General features: G+C 44.7%; 1 protein-coding gene and 1 long non-coding RNA gene across 20 annotated transcripts in view; one reads left to right on the plus strand and one right to left on the minus strand.

Moving 5' to 3' along the window:
• Positions 1 to 19099, plus strand: part of PROM1 (prominin 1) — a 134594-nt gene extending 115495 nt beyond the window's left edge. For 18 of the 19 annotated variants that reach the window (XM_059165080.1, XM_059165134.1, XM_059165126.1 and 15 more), the window contains 11 exons: positions 1039 to 1142; positions 2543 to 2627; positions 4223 to 4369; positions 5176 to 5247; positions 6267 to 6359; positions 8342 to 8395; positions 10416 to 10496; positions 10586 to 10654; positions 13464 to 13556; positions 17587 to 17702; positions 18657 to 19099. In XM_059165080.1, the coding sequence (XP_059021063.1) occupies positions 1039 to 1142; positions 2543 to 2627; positions 4223 to 4369; positions 5176 to 5247; positions 6267 to 6359; positions 8342 to 8395; positions 10416 to 10496; positions 10586 to 10654; positions 13464 to 13556; positions 17587 to 17702; positions 18657 to 18711 (969 nt within the window). In that variant the 3' untranslated portion in view covers positions 18712 to 19099. The remainder of the gene's footprint in view (positions 1 to 1038; positions 1143 to 2542; positions 2628 to 4222; positions 4370 to 5175; positions 5248 to 6266; positions 6360 to 8341; positions 8396 to 10415; positions 10497 to 10585; positions 10655 to 13463; positions 13557 to 17586; positions 17703 to 18656) is intronic. The other variant, XM_059165148.1, reaches the window with a different exon arrangement.
• A 940-nt stretch (positions 19100 to 20039) lies between these two features.
• On the minus strand, positions 20040 to 24629 carry LOC131825757 (uncharacterized). Its single transcript, XR_009351297.1, has 3 exons — positions 24428 to 24629; positions 23591 to 23790; positions 20040 to 20120 (listed from the first exon to the last, which is right to left on the minus strand). It is a non-coding gene; the product is annotated as an uncharacterized LOC131825757 (long non-coding RNA).
• Positions 24630 to 25994: the final 1365 nt, after the last annotated feature.

Genomic DNA, 25994 nt, shown 5'->3' on the forward strand with positions numbered 1-25994 from the left:
CAAATTGTGGAAAGAACCAAGATGCCCTCAACGGATGAATGGATAAGGAAGATGTGGTCCATATACACTATGGAGTATTATGCCTCCATCAGAAAGGATGAATACCCAACTTTTGTAGCAACATGGACAGGACTGGAAGAGATTATGCTGAGTGAAATACATCAAGCAGAAAGAGTCAGTTATCATACGGTTTCACTTATTTGTGGAGCATCACAAATAACATGGAGGACATGGGGAGATGGAGAGGAGAAGGGAGTTGAGGGAAATTGGAGGGGGAGATGAACCATGAGAGACTATGGACTCTGAAAAAAAACCTGAGGGTTTTGAAGGGGTGGGGGGTGGGAGGTTAGGGTAACCAGGTGGTGGGGATTAGGGAGGGCACATATTGCATGGAACACTGGGTGTGGTGCAAAAACAATGAATACTGTTACACTGAAAAGAAATAAAAAATTAAAATTAAAATTAAAAAAATAGGGATTTCCTTTTGAAAGATTTATTTATTTGAGAGAGAGAGCATGAGCACTAGCAGGAGGGCAGAGGGAAAGGGAAAGAGAATCCTAAGCCAACTAAGCCAACTCTATGCTTGATTTCATGACCCTGAGATCATAACCTGAGCCGAAACCAAAAGTCAACTGCTTAACTGACTGTGCCACCCAGATGCCATAAAATAGGGAATATTTTGAAGCTTACATTCCTCAAGCATATATGTGGTCATGCACTAATGAGCTCATTTTAACATTGATGATATTACATATGACCTATTAGCCAACTCTCCCATGTCAACTCTCCCATTTCTAATGTACTTGTCTTACTAAGTGAAGTGTTCTCCAAAAAAAGTAGCTCACTAATTCTCATTTATGCTACCTGTTGTCAGTTTATTCCGATCACACTATTATTTTCTCATTTTAAATTGGAGACCAATAAAGAAAACCATGATCTTCAAAATCCCCAAAATACATTTAACAGAATATTTTATTATATGTATGTGTATTTGAGTAAAAGTATCTCTTTTAAAAAAGCTTTTTCAATTTGTTCTAGATTTTGGACACACCATATTTACTAAATGAGAATTGGAAATACTATCTCTCTGGCATGGTGTTTAACAATCCGGATATTAATCTCACTTTTGAACAAGTTTACAGGTAGAATTAATAACATTATGCATTTTTTTGGCTACTGAAAATGTTGTTCCAGAATGAGAATTTTGCTTTCAAAGTGTCTTTAAGCTTGATAAGACCAGCTATTCTATTGTCTTCACAAAGAGATAGTGGAAATAAGACCAAAAAGAAAATCCTTCCCCTGAAAGCTTTCTAGACTTTGGCATGGTGATATATCAAGGTCCCCCAGCAGCTGATGGATGGGCTCCAGTCTTGACTCTATGATCAGGGAGCAGGCAGTGGGGACCTTGGGAAATTTTACTTCCTCTTTGTTCAATAGGGTTCAGAGGCTCCCCTAGCAGAAACAGCAGATGAGTGGCCTTCATGGTAGACCTTGGTAGTCAACTGTGGTCTTGTTCATAGTTAGAAGAGTCTCAGGATCTTCTCCACAGCATGTTGTAGGCAGATGTTATCAATCAATTGGAGTCGCTGTGCACGATTAAACTACCCTTGGCCTGAAAGGACAAAGCCGATCTTCTTGGCCTTGGCCCAGCCTGCCAGCTCTTTGTGACTCTGGCTCCTAGAGAATTTTGCAGCCTTACCCCTCGTGGTTAGTGTTTCAAGCTCTCCATTCCAACAACACCAGCCAACTGGGGATTTCCTGGAGAGGAGTCTCACACCTCCTAGGGCTGTGGGAAAGTGGCTTCTCCGAGGCATCCCTCAGGTCTAGAAGGCTTTGGTGACTGGACAAGGAAGAGGCACCTCCAGGAAGTGGCTGTCTCAGCGACAGGGACATGCATCAGATGAGCTTGCCCTTCTTAGCTCAGTCAAGGAGGCATTTTGCACATTTTAGAGAAGCACGGAGAGGTGAAACCAACTTAGGTGTACTGACCATCTGAATATAGGTGTGGCCCCTTCCCTATCTCCATCCTGCCCTGAAAATATACATCTAACCATATGCTTAGTAAGTGAAGCTCAACCTTGGAAATAGGGAGACAAGTGGCCTGGCAGGGCTTTGATAGAATCTTTTAATAAAGCCTTAGAATCTTTTAATAAAGCCCATGATACTCTCTGTAACACACAGGTGGTATTATTTTTTATTTGTTTTTTTTTTTTAATGAGAATTTATTTCTTCCCTGTTTGTGAACTTGTTATCCCTCATAGCAGTAGAAAAAACACAAAGGAGATAGACAGAAGGATGATTTACCAGTCTTACTGTATCTGTTCCAAAGTCGGGACATTAAGCAAAGCAGGGAACGAAGTCTGGAACAGTAGGCACAGGGAGAGACTTCCTCCTGCATCAGCACTCAGAAGCCACTTCTCTGCATGCAGATTTAGACAAAACAAAAGATAAACAGTGAACCTCCCTCCTTCCATCTGTAGCAGGGGACAGAGGTAGGTATGGCCACCTTTCTAGATCATAATTTCTCTGTTTATTCCCACAGTGATTGCAAAGAAAATAAGGGCATCTATACCACACTTAAGCTTGAGAACAGCTACAATATCAGTGAGCATCTCAACATTCAGGAGGTAAGGAATTAGAGCCAGCCACAAAATGGACATGTCTTTAGTCAATCCAGTTACCTTCTTCTTCTTTTTTTTTTCATTGAGGTGAAATTCACATAAGATAAAACTCACCATCTAAAAGTGGCATTTAGTACACTCACAAGGTTGTGCAACACTCGCTTCTGTCTAATTCCACATCATTTTCCTCACCCCCTCAACCTGTTGTCTTTCTTGAGGCCTGAGTTTCTCTAGTTGACTACTCGAATGCTCTGATGTAGGAAGATCTTATCTTGCTGTTTGTCAGTGTCCTTAGAGGAACAAAGCCCCAGGGATATTGGCTCTCCAACACTGGCCACCTTTTTTGGCCCAGTCCCTGGGGGGGGGGGGGGACCTAGGCACCCAGGATTCCATCCCACACATTCATTGCCCCTTGGGCATCATGGCTGTGGCCCCAGGACTCCAAGGGGCCTCTGCGGAGCTCCCCTGGCCCTCAGCAAGACAGCATGTCAACAGCCATGGACGCTGATAGAAGGGAATGACTTCCTCCTGCTCCTTCACCTGAGCCCATCCGCCCAAGTCATGAGCCTGAAGACTCTGAGGAGAGCCCACTCAAGAGCATACTGGACAGGAGGAGGAGCAAGAGAATTTCAGCTGGTCAGGCCTAGGGTGCCATGAACCTAGGCTGACCCCCTTCCCATACCTGGAGGCCTTTTAGGGCTTCTCATAGGAAAACACGTAAGGAGCCTTCTTTCTTCTGGGCTTCCCAATGGAAGAAGATACTAAGGGATACCAAGGAAAGAGGCTAAACCTCAGCTTGCCCACTGAGACATCACAGAAGGCTTTCAGAGGCACCAGGAGACCATGATGGCCTGACAGTTTTTGGATAGGAAGGGGTTTATTTAAAAGCTGAATACAAATTCTGCATTGTATTGTATTTTGTCTTGTGTTGATTATCCTCCCTAAATATTCCTTGCATGTCCATATAAATATAATTCAAGCCCTCACCAGATGCCCTCTGCTGATTTGGCATCATGCTGTGTATCGTGTTCTCTGTGCACCAGAAACGGAGTGCTCGGGATACTCAGGCACTACATGCTGATTGCTCCCTAGGACAACCCCAAATCACCAGCCATGTCCCCGTGATCTCAAGTGTCCTCACTATGCAATTCCAGGGCATGCTACCTCCTTCCCCTGGGATACAGCCTGCCTGACCCCTTTCAAAATCTCTCTTTGTCCAGACCCATTCAGAAGCCACCTCCTCTCCATTGCCCTGTCTAGGACACTGACCTGGGCAGACTCTTCCCTGCCCGTGGGGTCCTGATGCAGTTCGTGTGCCTTTATTATGACACTGCCTCTTCCTTTGAGGACTCTGAGGGCTGAGATGGAGTGTTATTTTGCTCTGCATCCCAGTTCCTCACACAGTGCCTGGCGTGGGGCATAAGGAAGGAGGCAGGGATACAGGGAAGGAGCGGGAGGGGAGAGAAGAGTACCAGGAAGAAATGCCAGTCAAATGTTCATCTGTGGTTTTGTTGTCTTGTGTCATTGCTCTTTTAATGTGTGAAAGTATGTGGCATTCTTGAAGAATGGGCTTCCTTGTAACTTTTCTTTTTATCATGCAGCATGCTGGAAACATAAGCAAAGATTTTAAAAATCTGAATGTAAATATTGACAATATTGTGCTGTTGGACGCCGCAGGGAGAGAAAACCTGATGAACTTCAGCTCTTCGGGCATAGACACCATAGACTATAATGTCTACTTGGCTGAGGTGCGTCCGTGCGTTCATGCCTGATCTTTGAGGGAAAAAAAATAACAGCATATACCTCTGGTTTTTTGTTTTGTTTTTCTTTCCTTTTTTAAATTATTGGGATGAAATTTACATAACATAAATTAACTATGTTAAAGTGAGCAATTCTGGGGTTCCTGGCTGGCTCCGTCAGTAGAGCATGCGACTCTTGATCTCAGGGTTGTGAGTTCGAGCTCCACGAAGGGTGGAAAGATTACTTAAAAATAAAATCTTTAAGATAAATTTTTAAATTCAAAAAAAAAAAAAAAGAGAGAGAGCAATTCATTAGCTTGTAGTATAATGACAGTGTTGCTCAACTACTGCTTCTATCCAGTTCTAAAATATCTTTATCTCCCAAAAAAGAAGCCTCATTCCCCTTACATAGTTGTTCCCCTTCCCCCACCTCCCAGGCCTGGCAAATACTAATCTATGTTCTGCTCCTATGAATTTACCGATCCTGGATATGTCATATGAGCGGAGTCATACAACATGAGCCCTTCTGTGTTTAATGGTCTTTACTGCTTCCCTTTTATGTAACCTAAAAGTTTTTGAGAGTCAACTCCATTATAGCATAGATCAGTACTTGATTTCTTTTTATGGTTGGATCATGTAGTTGAATAAAAATAATATGGTTTTACATGTATAAATAAGAGTGCAGCTGTTGTCACCTCTGTAAGAGTTTCCAGCCTTATTTTATGGAGCATAATTCACTCTGTTGTCTATTAGATATTGTTAAGACTTAAAAAATCCCACAACCATGATGCGGTTTTCTTCTCCCTCTTTTGTAGATGGGTAAAGCTCCCACCAAAGTGAATCTTTTAGCCTTTGCAAGTGATCTAGAAGCAAAAGCTGACCATTTGGTGAGTTCAAGTAGTCCCGTTCTAAGTGTTGTAATCGTTAGAGATGTCATATGTCCATACTAGTCTTCCTATACCACAAGTAACCTTTGGTTAGAAATGGCTCTCTCCTGGGCATGTCAAGACTTCCCACCAGCTGCCATTGCCGTGTGGCCCAGAAGTCTGTGAGCACATGAGTGGTTCCAGGGAGGTGTCAGAATGCCCGGAGCTGCCCCCGACCTCTGCTCATGGTAGTGGAGCTCTCCCTGCTTTAGAACTATCTCTGCTTTCACACCCATCAACCCCTCTACCACTAAACACGTGTGCACGCAGGTGCATGCGCACACACATTTTTCTCGAAGTGTAGGGAACGGGAGAAGATTCCATTTGGTGCTTTGCGTCACCAGTAACAAGAGGATAAGGGAAGGTAAAGACATCAGCCAAGCCAGGCAAACTTCTGCTCTTTACTTCCCCTGGCGGATGATGACTAAATGGCTCAAATGCACCCCTTTCGAGAAGCAACAGATCATGGGGATGAGGAGCCTGGGCTCTGGGCAAAGACTGGGATTAAATCCTGACTCAGACACTTCCTAATGATAAAAACTTGGACGAAATGTTTCACCCCTCTGTGCCTTAGTTTCCTCGTCTATAAAATGGGAGCAATAAAATTGTTACACATTTATATATTAAACACTATTTAAGTGTGGTTTAAGTTGAGCTTGGGTTTTTCATCAGTAAAATGGGGATACAGCTGCTGGAAATTGGACTTTACAGCAGCTCTGTGATGATGAGGTGAGAAAGAGAGCACAGCCTCCAGCACTCAGGAAAGCCTCATGGCATTGAGTGGCCTCTGAGAGTTCATAATTCTAACATTCAAGATAGGGTGTCTTGGCGATGCCCTTCCTGGCAGTCCCCACACCCACAAGCGTGCAAGGAGGGCTGCAAGCTTGTCACAACCCTGTCCTGAGCTCATGCTGTTAGAGAGAGTGCTCCAGAGTCCAGAAGGATGGTGTTGATCTTTGTTTATTTTGTTCTCCTTGTAGCCCCAAGGAAGTTTGAAACAGTCCCTGAAAAATAATGCACAAACTATTAGAACAGTTCACCGTGGCCAAGTCATTCCTTTGGAACAGTCAATGGTAACAACCCACAACCTTTGGGGTTTCCCCGGGACCAGAGCAAAAGCCCATCTCACTGGCTGGCTTTCATTTAGACTAATGAAGCATCTGCATCGCACACGTGGGTCAAATCCAGCTGGCCTCAGGCTAAGAAACTGAGCTATGATACAAATAAGTGATAGCAGGGGCACCCGAGTGGCTCAGTGAGTTGAGCATCTGACTCTTGATTTCAGCTCAGGTCTTGATCTCAGAGTCGTGAGATGGAGCCCCGATTCAGGCTCTGAGCTCTGCAGGGAGTCTGCTTGTCCCTCTCCCTCTGCCCCTCCCCTCCACACTTGCGCCCTCTCTCTCTCTCTCTGAAATAAATAAAATAAATCTTAAAAAAAAATAAATAAATGGTAAAAGCTGGGTTTCAAAAAAGACATTTTCAATTGTCACCACTCCTTTCGTGCTTTATCTCCTTGACTTTTCCGCTTGCCTGTGACCAGGTCGATAAACTCTGGGGTTGACCCACATACCGTGCTCTGGTTCCCTTGGCCTTCAATAGGCCCCCCGGAAGCTAGGCACCTCACTGGAGAGCTGCTGGCTGTGCCCTGGACTCACTCACACTTACTTATTCTCAAATTCTTTTTCTCCAAACCCTGCCAAGAAATATGGAAAGGCAAGGGTAAGTCCTTTTCTCTCTGCCTCGTTTAGCTCTGTTCACTGATCTGATGGGCGATGGTTCCTTTCTCCTCTCGTAGCCTCTGTTCTGACTTCCCCTATGTTTTTCTTCTTGCTGCCTTCTGGCTTCTTTCCCCAAATTCAAGAAAGGTAGTTTGTAGCAGGGAAAGGACATGGGCTCTGGAGTCAGGGAGAACTGATTTCAGGTCCTGCTTTTGCCTCCACAAAGTCTTAGGGCTATCCATCTCTCATTAGAAAAGGGTGGGAATGGATCCTGCCCTGTGGTCACCTGGTTCCTGGAGATATAGGGGCTGGTGTCCCAGAGAGACTCTGTAAACATCAGGAATTATTATTACACATGTGTGGGAAACCTGTTACAGAGTGGCTTGCTCAGGTTTGGAGAAGCAGATCAGTCCACTTGACTTCGATTGTGGAACCTTCTAGAATGAGTTTTACCATGTCTCTCTCTTTCTGTATCTCTTTTTCCCTTCTGACTTTCTAGCTCATTAGCATATGCACAAAGAAAATTGAATTTTCTGCTTGTTGTATGCTATGCACATGCCAATTTTCTGCTCTCCTTGTATATGCCTAGCACAGATTTGTTAAAATTTTAAGCTGGGTTTTCCCTGTTTCTTAAATGCTTTCCTTCAAGGAGACACAAGGCTCATCAGCCTTGCCCCAGAGCTGGGGTAACCTGTCTGCAAACAGGCAAATAGCTCTGTACATGTGACCTAAAATCTAAACCAGGGGTTAGGAAACTATGGCCCCCAAAACTACAATTTGTGGGCCAAATCCAGCCTTTTGTTTGTTTTTATAAAGTTTTATTGGAACACAGCCATGCCATCTTATTTACAGATGATTTATGGCTGCTTTCAGCTAAAAGGGCAAAGTTTAAAATTAAATCAAATTAAAATGACCAAGTTGAGTGCTTTGAACAGGGTATGGTGCACAAAGCCTAAAATATTTACTATCTGATTTTTGTTTTTACCACTCCCTGATCTAAACCATTCAGATTAAACTACTCTGGGCAGTTTGGGTGGAATTTCTTTTGAGTAGTTCCTGCCAGTTTGAGCAAACCCGACTCAATGAGGTTTTTCCGGCACCTTGCATGGGGCATGATGCTCTAGAAGACATATCCCGATTTCCTTCTTCAGCTTTCCTGACACCAGAGCTATCGTTACTTGCATCTGCTGTTTTCTTCTAGAATGAAACCGTTACAGAGTAAAGTCAGCTCTGATGGCTGGCTGACAGTGGGGGGGTGGGGGGTGAGGAGACATAGGCATGTGATCTTGCTGGTTCAGGTCATAAGTTGGAAAATATCATGTGTGTTTGTTCACCAGAGCACTATCTACCAAAGCATCAAGGAACTTCAACTCAAAAGCAGTGGATTGAGGGTAAAAACTTATTTTCCTTTCCTGTCCTGGTGGGGTGGGGTGGGGGGAGGAGTCTTATCGTAAAAGCACACACAGACTCTCAGAGATACTGGTTTTACAAGTATTTATGTTTATTAAAAAAAAAAAAAAACATAAAAACAAAAGTCTTGGCTATCTACTTATTTTGAATGCCAAACTGGATTTTTCCTACCACTTGCTTTCTACAAGTATGTCTCACCTTGGTGCCCTGTTGGACACACAATCAAAAGCTGTGTCTTGATGTGTGATGCACAGTCACTGTTACTGAGATAACGCTGCCTGCAGAATCCAGTGGCTTCTGACCACAACGGCATTACCACTGTTGGGTCCAGAGCAGGCTTCTGCACCCTTCTGCCTACCCAGAGACCCACCCTGAAGGAGCAGCTCCTGTCTGGGCCACCCCATCTCCTCCAGGTAGAGGACAGGCAATCAGAGGGTGAATGGAAACAGGTTGCCCTTTCAGTGACTGCTTAGAACCAGCACACTGCCATTCTGCCTATGTTCTGTTGGCCCAGAGCAAGTGACCTGACGTGGCCAGACCTGTCATCATGGGGTAGGGACGTAGCCCCACACCCCGAGAATAAGTCCCTATCCTATGAGAAGCTAGGCCTAGGAAGGTATCAGCGCTCAGGAGCACAGGAGTCTCCCTTGGACCACAGACACCCCCACAGCAGAAACTGAGATCTGTGGCTGTGCTGTGTGCATCTTGTATCCTCAATGCCAATAGGCAACTCAAAATATATTTCCTTACTGAGCAGAATAAGCTGCCCATGAGAGGTTTGGGATGTCAGCCACAACGGAAAACTCCATGGTCTTCCTTGCGCTTTCCTCACAACTGCCTTTGCAGACCTTTGTCACAGGGCTTCTTGCCACATGGGTCTCCCCTGTGAACTGTGAGCTCCTTCATTTGTAGCTGGTATGCTCACTGAGCACACTGAGCCTGCTACTTGATTGATATACCAAGACCCTGAGTGCCTCAAAGACTATTCCTGTAGGTTTACTGTGCTTGGGGACCATTGCTATACCTCTAATCACCTTTGTCCCATGCCAAGGGGAGCTGGAGAGAGACTGGGGACTGCACCCTGGTCCCTTACTGTCCTATGCCTCCTTTATTCAGGGTGACGGTGTGCAGCTATGCCTTGCCCTTCACAAGGGGCCAGTGTGGGGGCGAATTGGGGTGGAAATCAGCTCTTGACCCAAGTTGCCTTGTGGGGATTCTTATCTGTGTGAAATACTTAGATACAATCCCAGATTTTATGTCTTCAGCCTGGTGACATCAAGCAGGGTCAGCTACATCCTCTGTGAAGGTAGCCTAACACAATGCCTTCCGACAGCCCGTGTATACCAGAGGGCCCCCTCCCCCATCCTTGGGGAATGTATTCAGAGGAGGCTTGAAACCACAGAGAGTACTGAACCCTATTGTACTATGATTTTCCTGATTCATACACAGCTCTGATAAAGGTGAAGTGATAAATTAGGCACAACAAGAGGGTAGCAATGATAATCAATAATAAAATAGAACAATTAAAACAATATATTGTAATGGAAGTTATGTGAATGTGCTTTCTTGCTCAAAATACCTTACCGTGCTGAACTCCCCCTTCTTCCCATGATGAGGTGAGATGATAAAACGCCTGAGTGATGGGACAAAGTGAGGGGAATGGTGTAGGTATGTGACGGAGCATTAGCTACTATTGACCTTCTGACCATACGTCTGAAGGAGGATCATCTGCGCCTAGATCCCTAGTGAAGGAAATTGTGGATAAGGGGGAATCTTGGACTCAATGAGGTGACTTGGATTAAGAGCTTGGCCCAGTGTCTGGAACAAAGTGAGTGCTTATCACATACTCCTCTCATTCCCCTGCCTTCAGAGGGCTGGTTCGGTGGTCTTCTTAATTAACAAGTCTGTGGTGTGGGGCCCAGGTAACAGCACTTGTATCCCCATGCCGTTTCGTTAAATCCCTTCATCACTTGATACCCTGTCCATTGCTGTGTTTTCCAGGTGAAAGTGGCCAATATCCTTTCCTCTCTGGATTCTGCTCAGGACTTCCTCAAAACTCGCATCTCCTCAGTTATTGTTGAAGTAAGAGGGTGTGAGCCCATCATCACGGGGCTGCAGAGAGTATGAGATAGTCCTCTTAATGATTTTACTACTCTCTGATTTCTTTCCAGGAAAGTACAAAGTACGGGAACACGATAATAGGATACTTTGAACACTATCTGCAGTGGGTCAAGATCTCAGTAAGTAGTTTATCTTTAAGGAACATAAGAGGGCCATGTGTTAGGACAATCATGTTCTAGGATAAAATCAGGAGGAAATAAAGTTAAATTCCTAGTAATTGAGTAAGAGGTAAGCAAAGGACCTTGAACATGGGGACCATGAGGAGTGGGGGTCCTAAGACTCAGCACGTGTCATCCACACTGGACCCCTTCTCAGACCTGCCCACCGACTTGGAGAACATACCCCTCACTTTTTCCCCCAGCTGCTTTGCTCACCATTATGGGGGTTCCTGCCATACTTGACTCTGTCTCCCCAGTGAACTGTGAGTTCTCTTTGTAGTGATGGTGTGTTCCTGACGCGGGCCCCTCCAAGCCTGTCAGGTAGTTGTTTTATGAGTCTACTAGAGGTGGCTTGAGGTACAGAAGTTTGTTTTTTCACAATTCTGGAGGCTGGAAGTCCAGGATCAAGGTGTCAGCAGGGTGGGTTTCTTCAGAGGCCCCTCTCCTTGGCTTGTAGGTGGCCGTCTTCTCCCTGCATCTTCACATGGTCATCCCTCTATGCAGGTCTGTGCCCAAATTTTCTCTTCTTTTACAAAAGCACTAGTTATATTGGATTAGGACTCACCCTAATGACTTCATTTGAACTGAACTGCCTCTTTAAAGACCCTACCTCCACATTCCAGTCACATTCCAAGAATCCAAGGGGTAGGACTTTAACACATGAACTTTTGGGGGACCTGATTCAGTCCATAATGGTTGGGTCTCTGTGAATACATTAGAAGAGGAAGTTAGGGGTAGTGTGGTTTTAAGGCAGCATATTCTCCCAGCAACCGACCCACGGAGTTTAGTGGCTTGGAAAATGCCTTTTGTCATCTTGGGCTTTGGGTCCACTTGCCTCTGAGGGTTATTCCACTGGCGCAGGGGCTGGGAGGGGGATGCTTACCGCGGAGTTACTTCAGTTGCATGACTACTTGCTGCCAGCCAAAACAGACTTTAAGAAGCCTAGGGACTCAGGAAAATTTAGACTACCCCGTGCAGCGTCGACTGTCTCATATCTATTCCTGGCCCTCGGCTGCATGAATCAAGACTACCGGCCATTTCTTCCCGCTTTGCTGCCCCACTCCCATATTACAGCCACACCCAACCACTTGACTCTCTGAAATGTTCACCTTTCTCCATGTGATTCCCACTGTGTCATCTCCCCCTCCCTGTCCCTGCCTCCAGTCCCCACCATCTGGGCCCTGAGCCTGGTTCTCCTTCAAGGCTCAGCCTTCTGATGTCTATGCTGATACCTCCTCCCGCCTCCCAGATGTGAAGACCTCAGGGTCTTCTCAGGGCTGGGGCAAAGGGCATGCACACACAGGTGAGTAGGGGCAGAAGAAATGTATTATCATCATCGCCACCGTGGCCACTCGACGCTGTGCATTTCCTCCACCAGACAAAGGAACCACAGTTTGGTCACATTCATACAGAGAATATGAAGCAAATGCCCGAAAACCCAAGTGAATCTGGACAGGACTGGTTAAGTCATACAAGAGCCACACCGTGGGTATATTAGTTGGCCTTTGGTACAAAGTAGATCAGAGTTATGCCAGGGGTCTAGGAGAGATTTTCACAGGGTAGAAATAAGTAAGAAAAATAAGATGCAGAAAAAATACCGAATATGGCTCCTACCCCACTTTTTGTAAAACCAACCATTAAAAAGCCTAGAAAAAGTGTACAGGATTGTCTGAGTTTGGTAAAAATGAGGTCGTTAAGGGCACCTAGGTGGCTCAGTGGGTTAAAGCCTCTCTCTGCCTTCGGCTCAGGTCATGCCTACTTGTGATCTCTGTCAAGTTAATAAATAAAATCTTCAAAAAACAAAATGAAGTCGTTAACATGGGTTGCCTTGTAAGGTATAGGTGGAAGAAAAGGTGAAGGTGAACCCCTACCCATAAAGGAAAAGAAATAGAACACACCCCTGCGCCAAAGAGCTAACATCTAGCTCATTGTACACACTCAGAAGTTCTTTTTAAATGAATGAATATAATTATCTTAAGTCAATGGGATTGGAGCATCTGTTTGTGATTAATTAAACTTGTATGAGCACTGGGTGGTATACACGGTTGAAGAATTGTTGAACGCTACATCTGAAACTAGAGATGTACTATAGTTTGTCTAGTTTAAATTAAAAAAAGAAATAAAATTAATTTAATTGGTTATAAAAAAATCATTGTCACGTCATTAAGGAGTTCATAGTTTTCAGTCTTCTGAAATGGAGTCAGCAGGTGGCGCTGTTTCTGGGCACACAAGTTTATTGGTGCACAGTTGCATCCTCATTTCTTCATCATCTGTGACTGCTATCCCCATACGGGGGCAGAGTCCAGCAAGTGCTGGAAGGTTGAAAATATTGACTCTCTGGTCCTTTATAGAAAAAGTTTGCCAAGCGCTCGTCTAAACAATATAAATATTGTTTAATTAGACTTCCATTTTTTTCCCCCATATCCTTTGTCAGATTTCAAAGGGGTCAGGCGAGAAATTCAGACTGAAACCCTGAGCTAGACACCTGGACTTCTGCACTCTCTCGGGAGCCTGGCAGGGTGGGTCTTACTGTTCTGGGTAACAAGTGCAGAAATCAGAGACCCAGGCTCAGATAGAATCACCATCTCGCTTTTGAGCACCTACTTGTATACATCGTTGAGGTCATCTATGGCCAACAGTTCACAGCTCCGTATCTGAGGCAGTGTAAAGATCCCTTTTGTGAGAACAGGTCAAGGATAAATGGCACATCTAATTCTTGTGGATATTTGTGGGCATGGTTCAAAGTTCTCCTGTGTTTCTTACCCCACAGATTACTGAGCAAATTGCAGCCTGCAAACCCGTGGCCACCGCTTTAGACTCTGCCGTGAATGTCTTTCTGTGTAGCTACATTATCGACCCCATGGTAAGAATTTCATCTTTCAAAATAAGGAAACACAAAAAACTCGTCGCTCTTCAGGGTTTGTTGGCAGATTGTAGTACACCCTCGGATTTAAACTAGTTTTGCACTTGGGTCTGTTACAGTTGTTGAATCCAAGACCTAAAATCTAAAATTTACATGAATGTGTTATGATACCTAACACACTAGAAAAAGTCAAAGACCTAGCTGCATACCTTTGTTCCTTCCTAGAATTACATGTATAGAAGTCAGGAGACCCTCATGAAGAAAACTATTTGTCTAGAATAGTTGAGAAGAAGCACTCACTAGTAGGCAGATTGCCGATGTTCAAAATAATTCTTAGTGCAACGATATAGATATAGATGATATAGATAGTGCAACTATATACAGAGATATAGATACAGATATATAACCCCAAAGCTATAGCAAACTAAATTTAATTTTTTATTTAAAAGCCCCTTGAGATATTACCACTGGGATGATAAGTTCCAATTAGTCAAGTGTATTCTTTAGCTCTATTCACTACTCAATATACACTGATGGTCTCTGCAAGCCAACACTCTCTGGGAGCACCTTCCTTCCTCTGCTGGAAGCACTTGAGTGGCTTCCTGTGGTTATCCCCCGTGAAGATCAGGGTCCTTAGCTGAATACACCAGGCCCTGCATGCTTGGGTCCCTTCCCATTGAGGCCACATTTCTGTACTCTTTGATCACCTTTCTCGCCATTCTCCAGACACATGTTTTCTTTCACATTTTAACTCTATCATAATGTCCCCACCTCAGGGCCTTTGCATGTGCTTTTTCTGCTACCTGGACTGGAGGCTCCATGCTCTCTCTCTCTCTCTCTCATTCTTCCCCTCCACACCCACATCCAACCTGGCTAACTCTAGCTCTAAGTCCATCAGGGAATGAGAACACAGGCTGTGGATTCAGATTCTACTTCTACATTTTGTGAACTCCATGACTTTGAAAAATTATTGAACTTATCACCTAAGTGGGCTATTTCAATGGCTCATTGAGAGATTATATGTCAAACCCTTAACATCATAACTGATACGTTGACACTCAATACATGTTTGCTATTACTAGTGAATAATGTTCTGGTCTTAGATCAAACATGTCCTTTTCATTCAGCATCAGGGAAATAAAAATAAAAACCACAATGAGATACCACCTCACACCAGTCAGAATGGCTAAAATTAACAAGTCAGGAAATGATAGATGTTGGCAAGGATGCAAAGAAAGGGGAACCCTCCTACACTGTTGGTGGGAATGCAAGCTGGTACAGCCACTCTGGAAAACAGTATAGAGGTTCCTCAAAAGAGTTGGAAATAGAGCTACCTTATCACCCAAAAATTACACTACTGGGTATTTACCCTAAAGATACGAATGTAGTGATTTGAAAGGGCACGTGCACCCGAATGTTTATAGCAGCAATGTCCACAATAGCCAAACTATGGAAAGAAACTAGATGTCCATCAGCAGATGAATGGTTAAAGAAGATGTGGTATATGTACAATGGAATACTATGCAGCCATCAAGAGAAATGAAATCTTGCCATTTGCAATGATGTGGATGAATCTAGAGGGGATTATGCTGAGTGAAATAAGTCAATCAGAGAAAGACAATTATCATATGATCTTTCTGATATGAGGAATTTGAGAGGCAGAGTGGGGGGTTTGTAGGGTAGGGAAGGAAAAAATGAAACAAGATGAGATTGGGAGGGAGACAAACCACAAGAGACTCTTAATCTCCCAAAACAAACTGAGGGTTGTTGGGTATGGAGAAGGTGGTTGGATTATGGACATTGGGGAGGGTATGCGCTATTATGAGTGCTGTGAAGTGTGTAAGCCTGATGATTCACAGAGCTGTACCCACTGGGGCAAATAATACATTATATGACAATAAAAATAATTAATTAAAAAAAACACATGGCGGGGAAAAAACCATGTATTTTTTTCCAGGAAGCCTTTTCTGATCATCCCACCTAGACTGGGCTCCCTTTTCTACACTCTGACAGAGCACCATGCTTTTCCTTTAGAGGTGTGATTGCTGTTTGAATTGAACATTTGTATGGTTCTTTGATTAAGACGTGTCCTCTGCGGTGCACTCTAGACTCTTGACTCCCTGAGCAGAGGGCCCGTGTGTTGCTGAGTCCCTGTCATCTGGCACATTGCTTGGTGTAGGCAATTGAATAAATGGTGATCAGACAGCTGTTTGTTGAAGTACATCTGTATCGCTCCATCTGTCCAATGCCCTGTCCCACATTCACATGACCATCTGTCTGCAGGACGGACTTTTACACCTGAATGGAAGCACTCCTGCACTCTCTGTGCAGGACCCAAGGCGTGGCCTCCTTACCACCTTCCCTCCTCCCCAGCCTCTAACTCCTTTGTCCTGCTGCTCAGACCCTCCCTGATGGCTTCATTTGAACCCTCCTTAGGGGTTCTGAGCTAACCTCATGGATTCTGAACTGATCTCCTCGTGTCCAGTGTTCACCACCTTCCCCAGCTACTCCAATCACCCAACTATCAGATGCCTTTCCACAAATAATGGGGGCCCAGGGCAGGGGAGGTCTGGAGGCTGCTCAGGAAGATGTAGGCTGGAGCTCTAGAGCTGGGTGGTTTAAATAGTAAGAAAGAGCTCTGGGCATTGATTTGGCGAAGAAAAAAGACTCCAGACTGACTAACATGTTTCTTTTATATCTTGATTGTTCCCGGAAGAATTATGGCAGCTTCCAGTAAAAGGATACGGTTGTCATCAAGCTTCAAAACCTCTCAAAACAAGTGTAGCATAGAAACCTGCCAATAAAAGGATGTTGGGGGATGGGGAAGAAGAACAAATTTACGGGAAATTCTGGGCCAAGAGGGGCCACTGCCCTTTGACAGTTCATCCCATCAGGAGAAGAGCAGAACTGCAGTAGCTGAGCCATGGCCGGTGGCGGGGGTGGGGGAGGTGGCCGCGCGGCATTGTGACATTCAAGCTGCCTTTGTCTTGCGGTGGGCTGGAGAGGTGGCCCTAGGCATCCTAAGGCAGCGGCAGTGGCTGACTGTGTATCTCCCGAAGTCGGCCAAGTGTAAGACGGCCAAGTGTAAGACGCTGGCCAGGGCACCATGCCCCCAGGGTCATGCTGGTTGTTCCCAGCTGCATCCGTTGTGACTGGTGAGTGAGGTTAGACAGTGTTGGGTGTCACCCCTACAAAAGCTAGCAGGGTGCTATGGGCAAGCTGAGGACCGATGCCCCTCTCGATGGAAGAACCACCGCTCACCTACCGCTTTATAGCCAGGTGGTCTAAACCGTAAGAACGAACTCTGGGCATTGATTTTGTCAGGAAACTAGACTCCAGACTGACCAGCATGTTCGCCTTGTAGGGAGGGGGCCTCCGTGTTATGAGATGGAACTTCAGCTTCTTCAAGAAAGGACATAAACCCTAGTTCCTATGTGAATCCGATGTACGAATGCTAGCAACTATTTTTGAAAATACTTTAAGCGGATTTTTAGACAAAGTAGGGTTGAACACAGCCCTAAAATTGGTTAAATTAAATATGGAATGTTTATTGAAAGCCCCGTAAGAATGCCTTTTCCACACTGTGCTGTCTCGGGATGAGGATGCAGTGGTCCTGCTGTTCTGATGGGCCAGAAAGGTGAATTAGCACATCACACAACTCATGAAAAGGATTAAGCTGAGGCTGGCTGGAGGGTCCTGCTCTTCTCCTTGGCAGCAAAGAAACGCCATCTTGTGGGATTCTAGATTCAAACCCTTGCTTCTCCACCTCCTGCCGCTGTTCCTCGTTTGTAAAATAAATATAATAATAAGACCGAGTCAAGGTTTTCAGGAAGATTTAAAGACTTACAGCAATACACAGTGCCTCACACAGTGACTGACTCGTATTTAGTTCACAAATGGTCTCCATGAACAACATTCAAACTCCTTAAAAAAAAATTGCACAAGGAAGTGATTTCCATCCCCAGCAACTGCTGTTTCCCATTCCCCATCTTCAGGCACTTAATCCTCCTGATTCTCTTTTCTTCCCTAGAATTTGTTCTGGTTTGGCATAGGGAAAGCAACCATCTTTTTACTCCCAGCCATCATTTTCGCTGTGAAGCTGGCCAAGTACTATCGTCGAATGGACTCTGAGGACGTGTACGATGAGTAAGTAGACAAATTTCTGCAGAGTTCAGGGGCGTGGGAGGGTCATTTTCTAAGTGGTACTGACCTCAGAGAGCTTGCAGAAGATGAGCTCTGATGAAATTATGCTTGGTCTTTTTTTAAGTAGGGGGTCACTTCTGTTCAGGAGTCTTCTCTGTATTGACTTTCTTGTGCTTGTTTTAACGATGTTCTTCCTCTCGCTTACTCTTCTCAGCGTCCTTAACCAACCTTCTTGTTTCTTGTTTGCAGTTCCTCTGTCTTGGGGACTTGGCACTTTACTTTATAACTGTTTTTACTACTTTTCATTTTGACTCTGTAGCCTGCGCTTCACTCTGTGGTGACCCTGTATGCTTCATTTTTACTACTCTCTCTTCCCTCTTGACCTGTGTCTCTCCTGAATTTACTCTGCCCACGTCCATATCAGGGTAAAAAATGTGGGGGATGCAGCTATTGAGCTGTAATCATAATTAAAAAAAATAATTGTATCTCCCTTTCTAGTATTTTATAGTGCTGAAACTGTATCGCCAAAAAGTAAGACTTTTCTTTTTTAAAACTCTATTCATCAGATGGGACTGGGGAGGTCATCATAATTAATATATGATGGGCTTATAAAACAGAATTAATAACATCTTAAAATTACATAATGACATTAGATATGTCCAGATAAAAATCAGTGCTGATGTCTTTTAAAATGAGGGCTAGCACACACAAGGTATTGAAGAAATGCTGGTTGAATTAATGACATTTTATACATTCAGTTTATTTATCTCTAAAATGGTTGTTTCAGTACTTGGTTTTAAAAGGAGCAGAATGTGAATATACCTTTTGACCTTCTTTGTAGACTTCACAAATTGTCATGTACTTTTCCTGACCATTACATTGCCTTTGTAACCCATGATGTAAATCCTTCATCTTAGAGGTAACGTGATGTTTTTGGTATATTTATTTTTGTTGCAGTATGGAAAATGGTAATATTGGTTTTCATAGACATCATTCCACTCAGACTGTATGAACAAAGTTTTTAAACAGACCCAACGGCACGAGTTCTTGACCTACAGCACCCACAAATTCTGGAAAAGAAACCCTTCTCTCCCGGAGTTTACAGAGTTCAGTGATTTTATATGCAACATGCGCTCACGCGCCAAAGAGTGAAAAACCGTGTACACCTGTTTTTTATTAATCTCTAGAAGCTTTGCTTTAATCATCTGAGCCTTTGATGAAAATTTCAATATGTAATACCTTCATTGGATTTCCAGGTTAGCTTTGGGAGCAAGATGTGAAGAGTGTCCCACTTCCTTCCTTGGGAACTTAGACTTGTAGTTAGAGAACGTTCAGCAAGTCACAGATGTGTGTGTGTGTGTGTGTGTGTGAACAATAAAGGAATGATTTTGGAAATCTGACTCTGATCTTATTGACAAATATTCTGATATGATAGGTACCAGTTACATCACTGTGTCCTTTTCTTAGAGGTACTGTAACAAGCAGAGTGGGTGGCTTCACGCAGCAGGAGCATCTTCTCTCCCAGTTCTAGAAGCTGGGGCTCTGAAATCCCCTTCCGAAGAGAAAGTGTGTTGGAGAGTCTGTTCCTCGCCCTTCTGATTGACTCTGATGATTGTGACAACGCACGGCGTTCCTCCAACGTATCACTCCAGTTTCTGCCTCTGTCTTCACGTGGAGTCTGCCCTTGGGTGCCTGTGTCCAAATTTCCTTCTGCTTCTAAGGAGTCATTAGATCAGGACCCGTCCTCGTCAAGAATGAACTCATATCTATTTCATCACATTTGCAGACAACCTCTTTCCAAAGATTCACAATTCCAGGTGGATGCAAATTTGGGGGTGGGTGGGGGGAACACCGTGCAAGCCAGCACCATCACAAAGCAGCAATAGCAAAGAGCCAGACAGGGAAGTGAATTTGAAGGAGAGCACCTATACACACAGAAACTAACTTAAATAACCCAAATCACAGAAGACAGAAAAATGACAAATTTTATTAGACACGTACAAAATAGTGACTCATCTCCCTCTTCATTTTATGTTGGTTTTTATTTAAAAACACGTGAATACTCTACTGCTTATGAGCATAAACTGTCTCTCTATCTCACACAATGATGCCCCGCCCCTCCCACACAATAGATTCACGTGGGTGATACTTAGGTCCCGTCCTTAGAGATGCTGATATAATTGGCTAGGGGTGCGGCCCAAACATGTGAAGTTTTACATTTTCTCAGGTGAGCGGTGCCTGGATGGCTCAAGTCTGCTGGGCTTCTGGCTTTTGGTTTTGGCTCAGGTCATGGTGTCTGTGGTCGTGGGATCGAGCCCTGCATCAGGCTCTGTGCTCAGTGAGGAGCCTGCTTCAGATTCTTTCTTCCTCTCCCTTTGCCCCTGCTCACACTCACTCTGTCTCTCAAAAAGATGGGTAAATCTTAAAAAAAAAAAAAAAAAAAAAATTCCTCAGGGGATTCTAATAGATGACCAAGATTGAGAAACACTGCCCTAGATTAACAGGATCATTTTCTGGGATATATCACATGTAATCTCATGTACAACCTGGTTGAGGACTATGAATACAGCTCTACATGCATTTCATCCAAAAGGACCCTGTCCTTGAGGAAAGATAGCAGAGATCTGTGTTCCAATCACTGGTGACGGCTCCTAGTCACAGAGGTGCAGACGCAGAAGGGGGAAGCCATTGTTGCATTGGTCCTTTTGAGGACGAGCTGCATTGCATTCGCACTGTCTTCTCTGTGGCAAGTCTACAGTGCTGGTAACATGGTCTATCCAGTAGTCATGCCCAGTCAAGTATTTTAAAGTCCATTCTACTCCTTGATGACATCATCAGCTGAGAATGAGAAGGAATCCGTAATGTCTACTGAATGTCATGTCCATTAGCCCACTGTCAGGACCCCTTGGGCAGCATATGACTGTAAATGTCTCAGACATCCAAAATTCGGCAGAGCTTGGTCTTGAGAGCTTCTTTAGTGTGCCCAGAATCTGCCACTCCCACAAAATTTGGCTTCTTGGTTTGTTGCAAAAGCCACAAGAAGCCAGAAGTTGCCACAAGATGGCGGCAGAGGACGTTTGTAATCTATTTGCAAGGCGTCTCTTTAGAGGTTTTAGGATTCTTGCTTCATCTTAGAAAATCAGGAGGAACATCACAAACATTCAACAAATGGCCAATAAACATTAAAAAAAAAAGAAGAAGAATAGGAAAGAAAATCAGTTCATCTGCCAACAGGTACCATAGTCCTGATAAGCCATTTCGATCTCCTTGGCTTGCCAATGAGGTTGATCCTTGGCGCCCATCCAGTTAGTAGCGGGATTCCTCTGCCCAGGTAACAGCACAGGCCACCATTCAGGCCCCAAAGAGCCCCATTGTTAGTTGGGCTCATCTCAGCCTGCACCTCCCCGTGGGCACCCTCATCAGGTATGGGAAATGTTTCATCAGAAAGCTCCATGGCTGTCTTTAATTCACATGTCTTTGTTCACCACCAGTTAGGTTGCTGGCCAGAGCCGAGGACAGATGATAAAGGCACGCCTGACCCTTAAGAGTATTATCTAAAATAAGGCAAGTGTCTTTGAATTTAGCCCCTCATTTTTTACCAGAGTTGTCACTAGCACTGCAGGGCTGCTGCCCCGGGGGGACTCCATCAGCCTCTACCGAGATAGGCCTTCAGGAAACCAGACCCAGGCATCCTCAGACTTTCCTGGGAGCCATCTCAATGGAGCCAAATGCACCCAGGTGAGTCATCAAGGGAGATAGGATGGGTCCCTAAACATGGGGCACCACCTTCTTGAGTGATGAGCACCTGTCTCTGGGACCTGACTTGCTATTCCTAGATGTTCCATTTCTAGTTTTTATGAGAAATAAAAAATGTTCGCTTTCCCAGGATCTGAGGGGCCCAATGCAGGAAGGGGACACCTGGACACAGTGATGTCTGGCAGTTGTCCCTCAGCCACTCGCTCTCCGTAAGGGTCCAGCAGTAGGCCAGCAGCAGCATCTCAAGTGCTGCACAGCAGGGAGCCATGTGTGCGGGAAGGAAGAGCCCACAGGTTGACTCTGGGCACAGTTGCCTCTCAACTCCCAGAGGCTCCACTCAGCACACTTCCCTCCATCAGATCATTGGATTCCACCATGTCCTTGGGGCTTAAAGGCCCCGGGTAGGTGGCTCATGGGGCTGCCTCTTGCACACCTGCTACCCAGGTCCCCAGGAAGATTGGGCTGATTTTCTGGTCAGTTTGAACACCAGGCTCAACAAATTATGAGATGAGGCCCATATTGTCTCCTGTCCCCAAAGAGCCCAACTAAGTCCAGGCTTCCCACTAGGTTTGTGAGGTCTATAGGGGGTGTGACTTTTCCTTTACTGTCTCGGGAATCCATCTCTGAGCCTCAGTGCACAGTCCTTCTGAGAACTGACTGGAAGTTGTCCCCCCAGGACTCCACTCCTAAGCTGTTGCCCTCTGCTCTCCATGGGAGCCCATCAGCTTGACCTCATCACCGCAGGCCCCCTCAGGGGGCAAGAGTGTCAGCCTTCAGGTGCCTGTGGGTCAGGACAGTAAACATGTTTGCAGGGCCAGGCGAGCTTGCCAACAAATGATCTTCGACACTTTGTGACAAAGAGATTGAGCAAAAGATTCTTCCAAGAAGAATCCTTCCAAAATGTGTAATCAGTACAGCTGCAGCCGGAAGTCTGACAAGGCTGGGCTTCCAGAGGCAACAACTGAATCTTGTTCAGGATAATCCACGATAGAAACACCCATTTTGGATTCACGGGAGGAAGAAAGGAGTTTCCAGTGTGTAAAGCTCACAGGGCTGGGTGCCCTTGTAACAGCAACTGGCATTACCCAGCTGATGCGCTTGGGTCCTTCACAGGCTGTAGAACCTCATGAGTGGGACGCAATCTGTCTGTGTTTCGTACAGGAAATCTATCTGTCAAGTTAATTGAACTGATGAATTTAAACTGATGGTCTTGACCTCATCTCTAATACACACTCCTCCGCTCATACTTGGTGATTCAAAGTTTATATGAACATGGGGCAGATTAAGCACAGACAAGTTACTCACCTTTTAACAACCATCCCACCATCTGCAGGAAGGATTTCGGACCTGCCTGGGAGGTGCATATATTATGGCTGGGGACTAACGGCTTTGAATATAGTGGCTAAGAAAAAATGTGAGAATGAAAAATACTTGCTGCCCATCCACTTGCAGATCTATCTGGGTCTGTGAGCTCCTGAAAGATTGCAGCTTATAATCAGCACAGGGGAATCCGCGGAAGGACTTCTTTCTGCCTGAAGAGCTCAAGTCGGATGCTGTCTGGGAGGCAACCGGCAGGTCTTCTCTCTGGTCGTTTAATAATACATATTTTGGGGGCACCTGTGTGGCTCAGTGGGTTAAAGCCTTCAACTCAGGTCATGATCCCAAGGTCCTGGGATTGAGCCTTGCATCGGGCTCTCTGCTCAGCTCCCTGCCTACTTGTGATCTCAGTCTGTCAAATAAATAAATAAAAATCTTTAAAAAAAATAATAATACATATTTTTCAGGATGCCCGGGTGTCTCAGTTCGTTAAGTGTCTGCCTTCAGCTCAGGTCATGTTCCTGGGGTCCTGGTTCCGAGTAGGTCTTCCTGCTCAGCGAGGAGTCTGCTGCTCCCTCTGTCTCTGCCCCTCCCCCTACTCTTACATACTCATGCTCATGCTCTCTTTCTCTCTAATAAAGAAATATAATATTTCAATGTTGTCCTGAAGTCCTAGTCCGTGCTCTAGAAGTCAGAGCTGGAAAAACTTCGGACCTATTAAACATAGTGACCAAGTTTGTGTGGAGACACTCCTCTCCAACTATTTCAAGTACTCACCCCCACCCCACACCTCCCAGGGATCCTTGTTCTCTTTCTACCTCTTCTTCTCCTTCCGGTCTGTCCCCGGAGCCACGCCAGGCCAGGACGAACTGAAGTCTCACCAGGTTCATCTACTGCATTCTTCTAGAATCCTTTATTCAGGTGGTATCAAGCTTGGTTTGGAATTACGGTGTCACTTTTCATCTTTTTCTCTCCAAACAGAAAGCCAGCTGTCCCTAGAGCAGGAGATCCAGTGCAACTGAGAGAAATGACTTTTGGTCAGTTTGCTCATTGTTCATTCAGTTTAAAATAACACCACTCCTGATACTATTGTGATAAAGACCTCTTGTAAATAGATGCACAGCTCATTCTCAAATGACAGCAGGTAGCATTGTGGTAAATCAGATGCAAATAGATTACCAAATTTCCATGGGCTTTGTGGCACCTTTAACAGCAGCCTGGGGTAAATGCACCGTTTTTTTTTTTTTTTTTTTTTTTTGTTTGTTTGTTTGTTTGTTTTAGTGTTTCTGTGACCCTTTTGGAGCCCTGACTTCACCAGTCACTAGCTGTCTGTGGTCTTTCATTTCCTCCTCACTTCACGTGGATAAGACTAGCACCTATCTGCTGAGCAGGCCCTGGGTGAGCTCATCATGCAAACTGTGTGCAGTAATAGCTCATATCACAGCTGCTGTCACCCTCACCACAATGTTGCTCGAGCACTTTTAGTAAATGTGTGAGTGCTGTGGTGGGTCTGTCCAGGCTGTGGGTGTCATAAACAGTCCTGTTGCCTGGGAAAATGGGGAGCCATTGCTCTGGAATGAATCTAGAATGCTCTCCTGCCCACTTCCTCATCTACCTTACCCATGGCTTTCTTCCAGGGCAGATATGAAACTTACAGAGTCCCTCCATGCTGAGAACAGCTCTCCCTTCCTGGAGAATAGTTGTTCCTTTGTAAATCCAACCACGTGTTTAGGTGCTGGGCTGTTCACCCCAGAATCCTGCTCTTTGTCAGGGTGGAGTCCAATGGCAGGAAGGTGATTCAAGCCCAACTTATCAAAGTCTTCCCCAGAGACTTCCACAAGGCAGCTCAACTCAGAGCTGCTGACATCCATGTTTCCAACCATGTGGAGAAAAGCAGGGAGAGAAGAAAAAGCACACATGTAGAGAAAACTGAGATGCAATGTGAGAACAGAGCTTCAGGTCCCAACTCTGTGGGACTGGTCTCCCAATCCACGGATCCATGATTTATAAGAAATTTCTCCCCAATTCTCAATTTTCTTTAACAGTTTACATTTAATTAGTTAATTACCTAATTAATTAGTTCCTATTACTGAAAGCAGATGGTTCTCAAAAAACACAAAATCCAATTCAATCCAAAGACTATATGCTAAGTTTTTTCTAAGGTTCAAGCTTGAGATCTAGACTGGGGATGTCAATTCCCAGGATGATGACAGTGGCAAGAACATAAGTGGACCAAATATAATGACAAGTCAACTGTTATAACAGCAAAATCTGTAAAAATTTAGGGGAGCCCAGGTAAAGAACCATAGATTTTTATTTTGTGTGTGTGTGTGTGGGCACAGGAAATCAGAATGACTATTTGCCACGTCGACAATGATAGAATGGAATTTTAAGACAAAAGGAGCCTTTTAGCAGAGTTTGAGTCTCTTAAAATTGCCTGAAATTTGGGCAGAAGAATGAACACTCAGATATAACTGCAGCCCAAGGACAAGACTATAGGGGGTGATGGATACTGGACCGAATCTGGCTGGGATTCAAAAGAGTAAGTTTCTATATGTTGCCTTCAGAAATTAAGACTTTATTCTGTGGAAAAATGAAAAACACTGGTGATTCATATTTGGAAGTGACAGGTGTCACCACTCCAGCCCTCAGCCCTCATCAGATAGTGAGCCACAGACTAAACCAGCCCACCTTGAACACAAAGGCCAAATCCTATTCACTTTGATTCCCTAAACTGATATTAACAACTGGCATAGAGCAGTAATGAGTCAGAACTGAATAAATGACATTCCTTTTCCTCCAGCTGTTGAGTGTCCTTTGACCAGTTGTAGGCTCATAAGAAATTCTCTCTGCCTCTGGCTAGGTTAGATGTTCCCACCCAGATTACCCCAGGTTCCCTCCTACACAGAAATTACCCCTCAATTGTCATGATTGAGATCCTTGTCTTTCCCTATACTGTCTGCATCTCCTTGAGGACAAGGATCATGTCACCTTGACTACATTCTGGGCAATAACAGAGAGAGCTTGGGTCCTTAGGTGTTTCATGAATACTCTCTAGACATATGGGGGGAAAACAAGTGAATGACAGGATGAATGGATGATTGAGTAGCAGAATGAATGCCATCCGGTTAGAGGGCAATCCTGTTCTTCCTAGAGCCAACCATTTGTCTTTTCCCCCTGCTCATCCCTGACTTTCCCCTCAACAGCCCAGCAAGGGTACTT

Source organism: Mustela lutreola, chromosome 1 (assembly GCF_030435805.1).
Source record: "Mustela lutreola isolate mMusLut2 chromosome 1, mMusLut2.pri, whole genome shotgun sequence".
In the NCBI taxonomy this organism is placed as follows: Eukaryota; Metazoa; Chordata; class Mammalia; order Carnivora; family Mustelidae; genus Mustela; species Mustela lutreola.